We start from the raw sequence: 15,508 nt of genomic DNA, 5'->3' as shown, positions 1-15,508 counted from the left end.
TAGGGACCCTTTATAGCAGGAAGGTAAACGGCATTTCCGTGTGCTGCGCTGGTGCTGGCTCGCCAGCTGCAGCTTCGTCACGCTGGCCACGTGACCCGGAAGTGTCTTCGGACGGCGCTGGCTCACGGCCTCTAGAGCGAGATGAGCACGCAACCCTAGAGTCGGACACAACTGGCCCGTAGGGGCAGGGGTATCTTTACCTTTACTGTACCACACTACTATTTATCTTCTCCTTTAAAGAAAAAAAGAAAAAAGAAAAGAAAAAAAGGTGGGATATATATTGCATTAGGTAATGATAAAGAGATTGTGTTTCATTAAAAACAAAAACCATACGTTGAAATACTACATTCCAACACATTAACACCAGTTGCTTCTGTTTTATGCTTTTATCAGTCTTTTACAAGACTTAAACAAGACTGTAGTTTTTCACAGTTGGTGACTCCATTTAGGTTTTTAATTACAAGTAGCAGCTGAAATGGCTTGGATTGTTACAATTTTCAGTTGCAAAAAAACGATAGCTTCCAGGAACAACTGGTAAAAAACAAACCCTAAACAGTGCATTTGTTCAGTTCGCATTGTAGTAGCAGATACTTTCACAGGCTGCTGCACACCATTTGCTGTGCAAAAACAATTTGATTAATGAAGTCGTGGATGGTGGGCAGAAATCTCTAGAAATAGCCAGGCTGGTTCCCCTTGGGGTAGTGGCAGTGTAAATGTTTGAGATACAGAGACTTTATTGACCGAAGGATTTATTAACTCGGCTGGCTTTTAATATGTAACCTGGGGTGGGCAGATTTAAATTAAGAACTCTGTGTGTAGAGGAAAAATAGCTATACATTCCACATTAGAGTATTTAGGTTGGAGGGCAGAAAATTTCTGATAAAAATAGACAATTCCAAAACTGAGTAATTACAACATCACCTGGGTGTACACACACGGGGGGTGGGGGTTTAAATCATTGAGCTCTCCAGATTTCTGTTCCTAGTTTTTGTTTTATTTTTAAAAATGAAGAAGGGAAAGAATATTACATCCAAAGTTTGGTCAAATTTAGGCAATTCCCTTTCAGAGGGGTTCTCAAACTGCGGCTGCAACAGGCAGAAAAATCATTTAGTGGTCCCACCAAGGCTCTCAGCATTTTTCAAGTGGTCCATCTGAGGGGCTGAGGAGAGTTTTGAGAATCACTTCTCTAATAGTAAACCCAGACAGTCAAGCATTAGTCTGGAAACTAAATGGGCTCACTCAAAAATGAGTCAGTGGTTTCCACATACTCAGGGGACACCCCAGGTGTGTTGTTGTATGCAAGTTTGTAAATCAACAGAAAAAATATATATTAAGAAACTCTAAGCAACCAAGCAAGGATATACAAAATGTTAAGACATTAGTCTGAGAAGGAGGGAAGGAGATAACAAGATGGAGGCAGAGAATAGAGAATAGGCTTGTTCAGGCCAGTGACACCTTATAGTAGGCATCCTAGATGAGGGATTGGGATTGCAGAAAAACATGCCATGAGTTTGTTTTGTTTTTTAAAAAATTGTACAGGGATGTTTCAGAGTGGAGAAAATCTATGTTGGCTGGGGCTGTTGAGAATTACTACCCAAAATAACTTGTGGGCAGCAGGTAGGCGAAGGCTGGTCTTAGCTTGCATTGTTTGTTTTCCTCAAAGTGGCTCATACTGAAGCAACAAGGTCTAAAGTGAAATGTTTGTTTGGTGGTGCAGGTGCAGTTTTGTGTTTTAAGGTGAGTGCTGGCTGTCAGAAGCTCTGGGTCATGCCTTGCTCCCATAAAAGCTGGTTGCTTTTCTGCGACAGATAAGCCCTGCATTGAAGGGTATCAGTGCCCCACCCTCACAGAGCAAACATTAAGTGAGCTATTCAGAAATAAAGCTTTGTCTATATTACCACTTAATTCAGCTCCAGCACACTTGCACCACTGGTGGTGGAAGCTGAGTACACATGACGCTAGCCACAATCCATAGGAAACCAGTTCAGGCAATCATTGCGCATGTGCAGATTACAGCGCATGTGCAGATTACAGCTTCAGTGAACTGGAGTTTGATGCACTGAAACAAATAAGGTAATGGGCATTGGTGAAGTGACTTAAAATGTAGCAGAGGAAAACGACTATGCTGGGCTCCAAGCTGCTAATGTGTACATACCCTATATTATGGCCCAAGATTCTTTCGCTAGTTTGGTGTTTGAAGAGTACAGAATGAAATACTTAAAGAGAGAACAGAAACAATAGTTTCAAGGACTGGGAGAAACAAAGTTCTCTGTGTTGCAATACTGTGTACGGTCAAAGCTATGCAAAGCTTTAGAATACAGTGGACCCTCTAGTTACGTACCACTCTGGATACGTAACTTTCGGGTTACGAACGCGGCAAACCCGGAAGTGTATACTTCTGAGTTTTGCTGTGCGCCTCTGCAAACGAACTTTTCAGGTTGCGGACGGACCCCCGGAATGAATTTAATTCATATATGGAGGGTCCCCTGTACAATCATACCTCGGTCTAAGAACAGTCCTGTTAATGAACGATTCAGGCGACGCACTCCGCAAAACTGAAAGTAGGTGTTCCGGCTAGTGAGCTTTGCCCTGGAAGACGAATGGAAGACAAACCAGCACTGGCAATGGGTGGCCTCACTTGGGGAAAGCACACCTCCGTTTAAGAACGCTTTCAGTGTAAGAATGGACTTCTGGAACGAATTAAGTTCGTAAACGGAGGTACCACTGTATTTCAAGGGTGAGTCTACTCCTGGTACCACTCTTCAGTTGTGCATCAGGGATAAATAGTTGTCAACTTGAATGGAAATAAAGCAAAAATAATGCATGGTTCTAAGCAGACAAGATCGAAGATAATATTTTTAAAGAACGGTGTGTGCCTCCTTATACTGGTCTGCAGCAAACATAGGAACCAAGTCCTAGGGACCATGGGGGCTTCGGCCCCCACAATAAAATATTTGAGGGGGCTGGGCCCCCACAAAGTTGATGGGCAGTCCTATTAAGGTTGTGTGTGTGCACTGCATCATGTGATCAATTATGCATGGCAGGGTTTACCTTGGGCCCCCACAATATTTTATTCAAATTGACACCCTTGGCAGCAAGTAAAACCAGCATCCTTGGGGGGGGGGAGCACTTTCTACTTGGTATTGGTGGCTGGAATTATTCCAGATTTATAACATAATAACTTTGCTAACAAATTGGACTTGTTTTTGTGTGACAGTATATTCTCTGGGCATGTTTGCACGTCACAGTAAGTCAGCATTGCTCCGATGGGGCAGGATTCAACTAATGCGTCCTGTCAGTGGAAGCCCTTTGCAATAACTTTTTCTTGTGCAATGGGGTTTCCCCCCATCTCCTCCCCCTGTGCCCGCCGACATTGGCTTGGGGGTAGATCAGAAGAACCCATGGAAAAGCGCATGGTGGTGGGGAGGAGAGGGGGCATCATTCTGTGTGGCAAGCCAGAATGCTTGCACTGACAGAACGATTAGTGCAACACTGAATTCCTCTCATGATTTATCAGGAATAAGCAGATATATTCTACTGTGCTCTTGTCATGCACAGGGAAATCCAAAGCAAGATGTTCAGACCCAAGTTCATTGTTTGCTTCCTCTTAAGTAGCCAGGAATCTTTAGTCAACAAACCATGCTTTTATGGCTAGTAATTCTGGTTTGCCAGGGAACAACAGTGCACAATCCAGGACATCTCAAAAAAGCCAAGTTTAGTATCAATTTCCTGATTTGTTTCTCTCACGTGCACCAGAGAAGGAGGAGCTCAGCAGGAGCAATTAATCAGCACACAGCTAGTTTCCAATAAGTTAGAAACCCTGAAGTATGGACATGGCCCGGTGTGTTGGGATGTTTGTATGGGTATTGTTTCATTCATTTGGCGACCAGATGGAGATAAACATATCATACCCTAGACTGTGTCTGTCCCAGGAAGAATTGGGGATTAATTTGGCCAGCTAAATATGGAGCATTCTTCTGGAAATAATCTATTATAAACTGCAATACCTTCACATGTTTGCAATGGCCATTGGTTTTTAGCCAATGAAACTTGACTTGACTTGTGCATGTTGAGTGAGAGAAGAAGCACAGGCTGGTTCCCAGCACTTTAACTGGCTGCAGTTCAGATCCCAGTGTACAAGAAGGGGTTGGGAAACTCAGATCTCATCTTATCTTATGCCATCTAGTGGTGATTCTGAATAGCAGTTGTATACAGTCCACTAATACCTGACACGTCCATGTTGTGTTTGTGCAATATTCAGAAGTGCCAACAATGTTCCTGCATGACAACATTAATCGTGTGCATGCTTGTAAGCTTTGACACCTGCGCATTCTGTTGTAAATCGTGTCATTCATGGCAAAAATGCTTTGTGATATTGATGATACATTTTATGGAAGGACTGTAGTTCAACTTCCAGCATTTCCAGGGAGAGAGGGACAGGAGTCCTCTGAAACTCAGGACAGCCTCTGTCAGACAGTATTACTGAGTTCAATACACTGGTGGCCCGACCCACAGCTTTCTATGTCCCATATTCATCTTTTCACCAAACCTTTGGATTAAATCCATCCTTGGTTTGAAGGTATGACTGCACATATTAAGTTCTTTTGCCCTTTATATAACCAATATCAAATCCCCCCTCCCATTTTGGTAAATGAGTCTTTGTGACTTGGAAAAGTTCTTTAATGTTTATCCATGAAGACTTTATCTTTAACTGTGACCTTTAGTGGGAGAAATTACACTGAATGCCTTTTTATTTCTCATTAGCATCTGCAGATCTGCGAGTGGAATTCTGATACCTTCGAACTGAGCATTGATACTTGCTGATGTGATGGCATTGTGCAAGATGAGAGATGCAAAATAGGCAAGTAGGTAATTCTATTGGAGCAACTACTTTTTGAATATGCATGTTACCTGTTAAAGATAGATAAGCGTTAATTGAGATATTTAAAATGCATGCAGTAATGAAGATGTGTGAACTTGTTTTGCATTCAGCAGAAAATGGACAGCCTAGAAATCATAGTGTTGTAGATTCTGATCAGAGTCTTGAAAACCCTCTTTAAAAAATAAACCCGAGGCCTGTATTCTTCTATAGTTCAGATTGCCAGTGGCCACTGCAACCTGCACTCATCTTTCTTTCTAAAAAAAGCTTAATTTTATCCATTCAAGCTTGTTAATGGATTTCCCCCCCCTAACCTCCTCTGCTCTATCACAACCGCTGCACTTATGAATGGCCTTTTGCTGTAATATGTAGCAGTGCTGTGATGTACATTACAACCAGGCCAGCAGAAGGCAGTGCCAGCTTAGCTTTGTGGAGCTGATGTCACCTTTAATTCATGTATGCCCCCTAGGCCAGTGCTGGGACTAACAGTGCTGGCAGAGGTGGATGTGAGTAACGTATTGTACAGAGTGTGCCAGACATAAAATCAGTTCTCAGGCTTTTTTCCCCCCGTAATGATACATTATTTCTCCCCTTCTTCCTCTCAGTTATAAGAACCTTATGCTTTGATGTGCAACAAACAGAATGCCGTTCCTCTGTCAAATGTTGGCTGCAGCTTTTGTTCAGCTCTTCATAGTCTCCAATAGTTGGATTCTAGCCAAGAACATCAACTTCCATAATGTGAGGCTTCCAGTAGACCGTAAGTAGCCAGTTACAGTTCTGTTACAGTTTTGTTGCCTATGCCAGTGCATATGTTTTCAACTCTTTGGGCATTTTCTGTTTGAAATGCCTTGTAGTATCATCATCATCATCATCATCATCATCATCATGAATTCACAATGCATTTCTAATAGACCTAAAAGCTAAACATCAACTTGATTGTCTCTGGTAGTTGTTAATTTTTTGGTTGAACCCTTGATTAAAGCACACCTGCATGTTCCTCTTTTTATTACTTTTGCTACATCTTTCTCATACTGTTGTTTAGGACACATCCTGCTGAGATTTTGCATCTGTAATTGAACATAGCGGTTTTCCATGTGTTGCCTTGCTCTTTGGATGTTGTATCACAAGAAACCGGGGGCTGGATGGGCTCCTCGTTTAAAGTCTGTCTGCGCCACTGTATTGTAGTTAGTGCTGATCTGTTTTATTTAACCTGGTACAGTGGTGTCAGGGAACTGCCATCGGAACTGGAGGCGGAGAGGAGGCTCCAGAGGGATGGCGGAGAGGGTCCCAGCAGGGAGAGAGGTAGCCCATCTGCGGGGGAAGGAAATCAGTGTAACACCAGTGGAGAAGGGGGGCAGATGGGGGAATCGGAGAGGTGGCTCCAGGACTCTTCACTGGAGACCAGCGGAGAGGGCACGAGTACTCCACTGCCCACACCCACTTTGCGCAGAAGACTTACGCGCAGGCAAAGTAGGAGGAGACTGGGTGTCAAACAGCTTCTATGCTGGAAGAGGTTCAAGAAATGCCCACTGACAGATTCTGCCAGTGACTGAGGCAGCCACGAACTGAAGGCTGTCCAGACAGAAAGGGTTCAACCAGGCAACCTAGCCAGGAGTAACGGCAACTTAAGCATGAGCAACCCCAGAACCATTACAAGTGGGTACCCCACAATGGGCTATGCTGCCACCGAGGGCTCTTGAGATGAAGAATAAAATCAAGAAAGCATCCAAAAGACAAAATCCACTTTGAGTATCTTGGTTGGGTGTGAGAGACAGGATATAAATGATTAAGGGTTGGATGCAGAGAAAACTGAGCAAAACTCCACTCATGCAATGGGGCTTTCCTAGCTCCTCCCCGCATGGCAGCCCCCTGCACACACCTGAAACCCACTCTTAATTCAATAGGCCCATAGTGGGTATACTTAGGATTGTGATGCAATTCAACAAGGCTCATTGCTGTTTGGTTCCCCTCTCTCCGGAACCCAACTGGGGAAGAACTGAATTTGGGGTTATGACATTTGGACATTTGGGATTCTGAAACGATTTACTTCTTTTCATTTCTTTATTTTTATTTTTTAATTTCAAAGCTACTCCATTTCCAAGCAGCTTCAAGTGTTTTACATGTGACAATGTGGTTGACAATTACAACTGTAACAGATGGGCTGAAGACAAATGGTGTCCTCAGAGTAAGTACATGGGGAACAGTAAGATATTTAATGCTATTTGTTCTGGCTTTTCCATCTGACCACACCATATTTTAGATATCAAAGTGGCTAAGAAGGTATTTAACACTATTGGCTTTAGAGTACACTGCCTTACTTGCCATGCTTCTTATTTGTCACAGAGCCAATCACATGTATATCTGACTTTGGTGTCCTTCATACGGCTTATCAGTAACTTCATTTTATGTTGTTGCTGTAAGGCTCTTTCCTATAGGGCTGCTTCCATTCCCAGCTTGTCATCCACTGCACAGAAAGCACCCACAAGACCGAACCCACCAATAGGATGCCAAGACTTTAACATGTCACAAATCAGCAGTTCCTCTGTAATATATGAAGGGCACCTTTGGAACATGTTATTGGAAAACAAAATGGTGACTTGGTAGTGGAAAGGTGGTGGTCACTCCTTGAGTTTTTGTCTAGGTAACACCCACACCTCCAATCTCTATGTGTGCTGCAGATTGCATTTAGATGCAAGCAGTGCTGTCTTGCCTTTTGTGTGGGAAAATGTGCTGGTCAAATGAATGGGTGCAGGGTGGGTTGTGCTAGTACCCTGGCCACCTTCTCCAGTACCTTAGGAAAATCTGCATCCAGTGGAATGCAGAAGCGTATGCCAATATGTAGGGATTTCCCATCTAAGGAAGAACAGGACCAGAAAGTGTATGCCCTAATTTCAGAGAACAAACTTTTAAAATATTCTGAAGCAAGGAGAGATGTATCTGTGGTCAAACCAGGTGATGCAGGGCAGTGGGGGCAGGAAAAAAATGCCTTATTTATGAAAAACGCCAGACATCTTGAGTTCTGGTCAGAAAGTCCAGTCTCTGATTTGAATCTCACTACATCAACTCTATTACTGATTTTCTCTTCTTCCTTTTGGTTGCTTAGACACAGAGTACTGCTTGACAGTCCATCACTTCACCAGTCATGGAAGGAGCACCTCTGTCACTAAAAAATGTGCCACCAGAGAAGAGTGCCGTTTTGTTGGATGTCGCCACCACAGGGAAACTAGTCACACTGTGAGCATTGCCTTTTTGTGTACAGGAAAGTACTTTAGAACATGGTGCCCTCTCTGTCCTCCACACCCAAGGCATAAATTAGGCAATCATTACACTCAGAAGACAACAGTAATCCCCATCCCAAGTATAGTTGTTGCCTTGCATTGGTGATGATGGTGATGATGTACAGTGGTACCTCTGGATGCAAACGGGATCCGTTCTGGAGCCCCGTTTGCATCCTGATGTGAACGCAACCCACGTCTGCACATGCGTGGGTCACGATTCGCTGCTTCCGCGCATGCGCGTGATGTCATTTTGAGCGTCTGCGCATGTGCGAGCAGCAAAACCCGGAAGTAACACGCTCCGTTACTTCCGGGTCGCTGCGGAGCACAACCCAAAAGGCTTAACCTGAAGTGACTGCAACCCGAGGTATGACTGTATTAAGTTTCTACACCGCCCTTCGTCCAAGGATCATAGGGCAGTTTACAACACAAAAACACACAACATAGTAACAAACAAAAAGAGTACCCCCCCTCCCAGTTTAAAAGGCCATGGTGCATATTATTAATTATTAAATTTATTTTAGTCACTCACCAGGAGCAGCTTATTATGCACATATTAGCGTTCCAGAAGAAGCCGATTACATTGCACAGAACATACAAATAATTTTTGCTTGGTTCGCGTTTGTTTATGTAGGTTGCAGAACATCAGTCAACTAGAATTTTGATTTTTTAAATTTATTTTTAAGGACAAGAGGCTGGAAAAAGCAAGGTTTCCTTGGCCCTTGTATTCTTGCTGACAGCTGAGGTCCCAGACTGTCAGACATCTGTGATCAGGCCTTTAAGGGAATATCTTGTATGTGGGTTAATACATTTTGACCTAGATATTGCAAGCATGTAGTAGACAAAATGATGCGTGTTTATATGTAGCTGAATCACTGATGGAGGTCTTCACTGTTGGGAATTGGTGTGGCCTATTGACAGAAGTAAAAGGGACCCGGGTGGCGCTGTGGGTAAAAGCCTCAGCGCCTAGGACTTGCCAATCGAAAGGTCGACGGTTCGAATCCCCGTGGCGGGGTGCGCTCCCGTCGCTCGGTCCCAGCGCCTGCCAACCTAGCAGTTCAAAAGCACACCAGGGTGCAAGTAGATAAATAGGGACCGCTTACTAGCGGGAAGGTAAACGGCGTTCCGTGTGCTGCGCTGGCTCGCCAGATGCAGCTTGTCACGCTGGCCACGTGACCCGGAAGTGTCTGCGGACTGCACTGGCTCCCGGCCTCTAGAGTGAGATGAGCGCACAACCCCAGAGTCTGTCAAGACTGGCCCGTACGGGCAGGGGTACCTTTACCTTTTTATTGACAGAAGTGTCATGCTTGGACATTGGCCGAAGTATCAGCTCAGTTACAGAACTCACTGGGTGCTTTTGGCATCTCATTCAGGCTGAATCTCAGTCTCACAACCATAAAATGGGGACAATGGTCATTATTCTCACAGAGCTGATGTAGAGGAGAAAAACCACGATAATTATGAAGCAGGGGGAAGCCAGAACATTCAACAATGCTGACCACAGATGAAGGATGTTTCCTTTGCACTCACATGGTTTACCATTCTGTTGCTGGCAATGGGAATCTGCAAGTGTGCATTCTTCTAGGTTGCACATCGCATGTCAAGAGCATTACACAAATTATTAACCTTCTGTTTAAAAGCACACATTTAGCAGGGATTCAGCCCTTTATTATGCATTTAACAGTTACATAAAAATGTCAAGTTTCCGTTAATTAATTATGGTAAAGAAACTGCTGCCATATGAGGCTGTGACATTTAGGTTGCTTCCACTGTAATTAGCTCTTTTCTCAGGAATTACTGTCGTCCATTCACTCATTCCTTACAGAGGATCCAGACACTGCCATTGCCAAATTGTTATATCCCAGGAATCCCCATCTCTCCCCGCCGGGCTCAATTTGTGGCATTTGTTTTCTATTTCTTGCTGCACAACACAAATGCAATGTAGACAGGCAAAGCATTGCTGAGAATTGCAACTTTTACTACTGTAGAAACATTGCGGCTGCTGTTTCTCTGCTTTCAGTTCGGTTGACGGATAATAATGAACTGCCATTTAACTCCTGTTCTGTTCAAGAGCAGTGGGTTCCTTTCTGCCTCTTTGACACAGAGGCAGAGACAGTACATTTGGATAACATAGTGCCATATTACTGCTCTGTGGAACTTCCTTTCCAGTTAAGTGTAAGGAACTTGGTGTGGAAGCAATTTTAATTGTTATCAAATAAATCAGGAAACAGATTGCTTGCTTATTTGTAATGCAGGTACTTGTGAAACAAAACACCAACCCACAGATGCCAGGTACCACCAAAAAAGAGGCATCCCTCTGCCATGGTGTATTGATGGAATGCCCTTTCTTAAGTTGAGCCTACTATAGCAAAACAAAAAATGCTCCTTCAGAATGCTTATTTTTCTTTACTTGCAACTTTTTGCAGATGTAATTCATTGATTAATTAAATTAAAAAATCATATGTTGTCTTTTAAAACTTACAGGAATGCATCTCTTGCTGTGAAGGGATGATCTGCAATGTAGACATACCAACAAATCATACTAATGCGGTATTTGCAGTTGTCCATGCTCGGAGGACGTCGGGCAGCAGCCGACAGGCTGCTAGTATCCTGTTGCTGGTTTCAGTCACCGCCATTTTTGTTTTGTGACATGACTCTTTCTGTTAAGCAGACTTAATTTGTCACTTGGAGCTATATGAAGACCATCTCTCAGATGGTGACCAGTGCTACTTTTCTAGAAAAAGAGGTGCCAGAACTCACCTTGAATGCCTCCCTCGTCCTCTTAGAAGGGCAATGGCACCCACATGAGATGGTAACAAAGAAGAAGAATCCTATGACATCTACTAAACAAAGAAAAAATATAGAATGGTGCTGTGTTCTGTTGTTTTTGAAGAGTGCTGCTTTTACGGTGAAGACACCAGCAGATGCTTGTTCAAAGTATTAAAAAGACCAAACACGATGACCAAATGTTGTATTGACTTGGCTAGTTACTGGAATTCTAGTAAGTGGAAGAGTTTCTGGTTGATAGGAGAATTTGTACATTTTGCATATTATCTTAATAAGGAATTATTCTTTTTTTCCTCTGATATGGAGGTTAAGCATTGAACCCTCATGTCTATTTCCCCCCTAATATTGTTTTTAAGAATAAATAGTCAATTTGATGAAGATGAGTCTTTAAAACGGATGAGACAGTGTGGCATCTGCTAAAACATCCTATTTATTGGGACATCAAGCCATACCACAGCAATAAAATGTGAATTACATGGTTTTTCTCTTGCTACATCAGTTCTTCAATAATAAACTATGGAAAATTCATGGGGGAATCTATGTAATTACAGATAGGTATCAGTGCTCAATACAAATGTCTCTGCATGAGGCTGGAAAAGACTCTTGTCCTAAATCTCAGAGAGCAGTTGCTGATCAGTGTAGACAGTTATTGAGCTAGATGGACCAAGGTCTGACTCAGTTAACTAGGTTTCTTCTTGCAACTATGGTTTGGAAATTCAGATATCATAGCACAAACCTTGGTTTTGCAAGCCTATTTCTAATTATAGTTTGCTACCTAATTACAACCCATGGCATCTCTACTTTTCTGTCATGGATAAGTGTCTTTCACCATGATGCCTGAATTAAACCCAAGTATAAAGTGGGGTGTTTTTTGGGTGGGGACAGGTGCCTTAGTCTAAGGTAGTGTGTGGAAATTCTGGACCCCTTCACAGCCCAGAAGAAAGCACCTAAAGCCTTTAGTTTAGAACCATGCCACATGTTCAGCACAATAGTCAAGAAGAAGACAAAGGGGAAACTCTAGTGTATGCACGGAAACAGTTTGCATGTGGCCAATGAACCCACACTGGATGGAGGCCACCAGTATGCATTAGCATTACAAACAGCGCATGAATTGGAAACCTATACAGCTAGTGAGAAAGCGTTTAATACACCTGAAATTTTGTAGTTTTGCAAAACCTATTGTGCTCTTCCCCCCACCCCCAATTGTTTTCAATGTGTGTAACTTGTCTGGATCTTGTTCACCATGACCTTAGAGAAAATAATTAGCAATATTATACAGTGGAAACCAAACAAAACCCCGAGGTCCTGTAGGTCATTCCTCATCAGTGCACAATAGTTTCCTCTTGTAAAATTTGCCTTCATGGTCCCTCCCCCTCCTCCTTTTGGAGGGGGCGGCTTTATTCAGTCACCCTGTGGATTTTGAATGTGTTTTTAGCGGCCATCCAATATCTATAGGCAGATGAAATGTTGCAGTTAGGAATCCAGCCTTCAAATCCCTGCTCAGGTACTGACTTGCAGGCAGGTCAGTTTTTGGGAACATCCTTTCCCTACATAACAAATACATCCTACCTCACAGGGTTGTTGTGAGGATGAGAAAAATAAATACATGATTTGGTCCTTCTTGGAATGAATTCTTTTGCACGTGGAGATCTTTGCATGTACAAGGGGATTCTTCCCTCCCATGTACCAAAAACTGCACAGATGTACAGGTCTGCATATATACCTTGCTGTTCTCAGGAAGGGGCTAGATCACACCCCCGGGTATTAAATGTATTGTACATATGATGACAAAATACTGCAACTTGGAACGATCATGTCTAGATAAAACAGTTGCCTAGGAAACGTAATATTATTTTTTTACTATTATAGTCTTTTTACAGAGAGTAACATCTGCAGTTTAAACTGCAGAACTCTCCTTAATTATTGCTCTGTTTTACCATGCTCATGGGTGTCTTAAATCATTCTGCTTTTGAACCAAGGTTTTGCACGCTCTGGCTCTAGTTTTATTTAACTAAATTTGAATTGCATGAAAGTAAGAAGATCAGCCTCTTCTGAATTATGTGTCACTCAAACCTGAATTCTTCCATGAGCATTGCTCATTAGTTGTTGGGGTTTTTTGGGGGGGTGGTTTCCTGATTTTTGTGACATTTGTTTGCAAAAAAAAAGTCATTTGTTTTAAAAAATTGTTTCTTGTTGTTACTTGTAGACAAGGTAATGGTTTGATTTTGTTTACGCTGTAAAGAAAAGGTCTCTGCCCAATATGGGTGATGGCTAGTCTTTTGGAGAGAAGCCAAGATCATCTGGGAACAGGATTAACGTGTGGTGCTATTTTATTAAAAGCTTTTTTGGTTACTATGCATGCGTGTGTGAGACACACAAAGGGCTGAAATTTGAAATTTTGCTAGTTGTAAATGGCATCACAAAGCAATAGCTAGATGGCATTTAATTGGTGCTTTAATTTAAGAGTATTGTACTGTGTCACTTTGGAAGAAATAATGGGTTAAATTGCATTTAGGATACTTCGGTTAATGAGCGAAAATTCACAAATTCTAGAGTGTGAACGTTCTAGAGTTTGTGACACAAATGAGGATAAACCTTATCCTGAGCTTCCATTAAAACAAGAAATACCCTATGTTTAGTAGGAGAAGATATTCAGATCAAATACACACCACAGCTAGAAACAAGCCATGAGCACAAAGCTCAGTGGCCAAGCATCCACCCTGCATGTAAAAGGTTCTAGTTCAATCCTCAGCATTTAGAGCAGGTATGGGAAATGGTGGCTCTCTAGATTTTGTTGGACTCCAGCTCCCATCATCCCTTACCATTGGCAGTGCTGGTTGGATCTGATGGGACTTGCAGCCCAACAACATCTGGGATGGGAAAGGTTTACCATCCAGGATCTCAGATTGCAATGTTGCTTTGATACCACTGCATCGTGAGCAGAAATTGCTGGGCAGAATGAATGATTGGGAAGGCAGGTTCTTATATGAGAGGCGCAGCAAAGTGAGAGACTGGAATGCAGCAAATACAGATTCCTGTACTAACTCATCGTATTTTATTTTGGGTATCATAGCTCTATAAATTGTGACTCCACTGCTGGACACGTTTTGCACAGGTTCTCAATTCATATAGTGACTGAAATTGAAGACTGTTGCCTAGGGAGAAGAGATGACGAAGGTGTTTGTGAGAAATGTTGGCTACAACTTGAGGCAGCCTTCGTTCTTTCTTTGCACCAGGCACATTCACATACAAGTTTTGAGACCAATTTATGGGAGGTAGAGGAAGATGTCCTGATTTGCATGTGCATGTAAATGCAGCTTCAGTTAAATTAAGACTCCAGAAAGCTAGTTTTGAGTGGGGAAACTGCACTGGTGGAGCCGTTTCCTCATGCAAATAGTCTTCATGGGGGGGGGGGGTAGAACTCAAGGAAGGAAAGATGGACTGCATTTAGGAAAAGTGTGTAGCACATCTGTTTTGGCATCATTAATTCTTGTCCATTGGTGTTCCATAAATCATCGTCATCAAACCTTTTATTGGCATCACATACAAACATCCAAAACAAAGTGTTCCATAAACAATTGCACAGCCACGCATACACAAGCACTCTCTATATTGCCCTGGTATTTGACTTCCTGTATCGTTGGCCATCTTGCCAACAAAGGCCCATATGGTTAAAGCTATGGTTTTCCCAGTAGTGATGTATGGAAGTGAGAGCTGGACCATAAAGAAGGCTGATCGCCGAAGAATTGATGCTTTTGAATTGTGGTGCTGGAGGAGACTCTTGAGAGTCCCATGGACTGCAAGAAGATCAAACGTGTCCATTCTCAAGGAAATCAGCCCTGAGTGTTCACTGGAAGGACAGATCCTGAAGCTGAGACTCCAATACTTTGGCCACCTCGTGAGAAGAGAAGACTCCCTGGAAGACCCTGAAGTTGGGAAAGATGGAGGGCACAAGGAGAAGGGGATGACAGAAGACGAGATGGTTGGACAATGTTCTCGAAGCTACCAGCATGAGTTTGACCAAACTGCAGGAGGCAGTGGAAGACAGAAGTGCCTGGTGTGCTCTGGTCCATGGGGTCACAAAGAGTCGGACACAACTAAACGACTAAACAACAACAACATCGTTGGCCAAGAAAGAAGCGCAAGAAACACGAGGGCACCCATGTATTTTATATGCATGCTCTTTGAGAAAGCACACACTCACTGTGCCTCTCTTTATGCTTCTCCAGCACCTTTGAAAGGATTAGGGTTTTTTTTTTAAGACGTGCAGCCTCCATCCCCACCTGTGCCACTCCTCCTCGTCGCCCCATGTTGCGAGGAGCAGCATAATTGAACCCTTAAGGAGATTAAGAAGACAAAGATTTGGATGATATTCATTGGGGTCGGGGAGTGAGCTTTAATACCCTGAAGCCAGATAAGTGTGATGAGATTGATATAACAGATTAGTAAAGGCATTGTGTAGGACGCCACCCCCTTTTTTGTGGCTAAATGCAGCACTTAAAGGTGAAAAGGGAGCTTAATGAAGGGGAAAGATTTGGGGGATATAGTTAAATACAGGAGAGACATT

General features: G+C 42.9%; 1 protein-coding gene across 9 annotated transcripts in view; it reads left to right on the top strand.

Annotated features, from left to right (window-relative positions):
- The window catches only part of LYPD6B (LY6/PLAUR domain containing 6B), a 58,225-nt gene extending 45,663 nt beyond the window's left edge, over positions 1 to 12,562 (top strand). For 3 of the 9 annotated variants that reach the window (XM_083414233.1, XM_083414234.1, XM_083414236.1), the window contains 5 exons: positions 4,765 to 4,865; positions 5,485 to 5,636; positions 6,966 to 7,064; positions 7,983 to 8,113; positions 10,639 to 12,562. In XM_083414233.1, the coding sequence (XP_083270359.1) occupies positions 5,522 to 5,636; positions 6,966 to 7,064; positions 7,983 to 8,113; positions 10,639 to 10,803 (510 nt within the window). In that variant the 5' untranslated portion in view covers positions 4,765 to 4,865; positions 5,485 to 5,521 and the 3' untranslated portion in view covers positions 10,804 to 12,562. Of the gene's footprint in view, positions 1 to 1,539; positions 1,618 to 4,764; positions 4,870 to 5,484; positions 5,637 to 6,965; positions 7,065 to 7,982; positions 8,114 to 10,638 lie in introns of all 9 variants that reach the window. The other 6 variants (XM_083414237.1, XM_083414241.1, XM_083414238.1 and 3 more) reach the window with 4 other exon arrangements.
- Positions 12,563 to 15,508: the final 2,946 nt, after the last annotated feature.

The sequence above is a fragment of the Podarcis tiliguerta genome (genome assembly GCF_965153285.1).
Source record: "Podarcis tiliguerta genome assembly, chromosome: 1".
Lineage (NCBI taxonomy): Eukaryota > Metazoa > Chordata > Lepidosauria > Squamata > Lacertidae > Podarcis > Podarcis tiliguerta.
The sequence above is the reverse complement of the archived record's forward strand: the minus strand, read 5'-3'. Positions and strand labels throughout refer to the sequence as shown.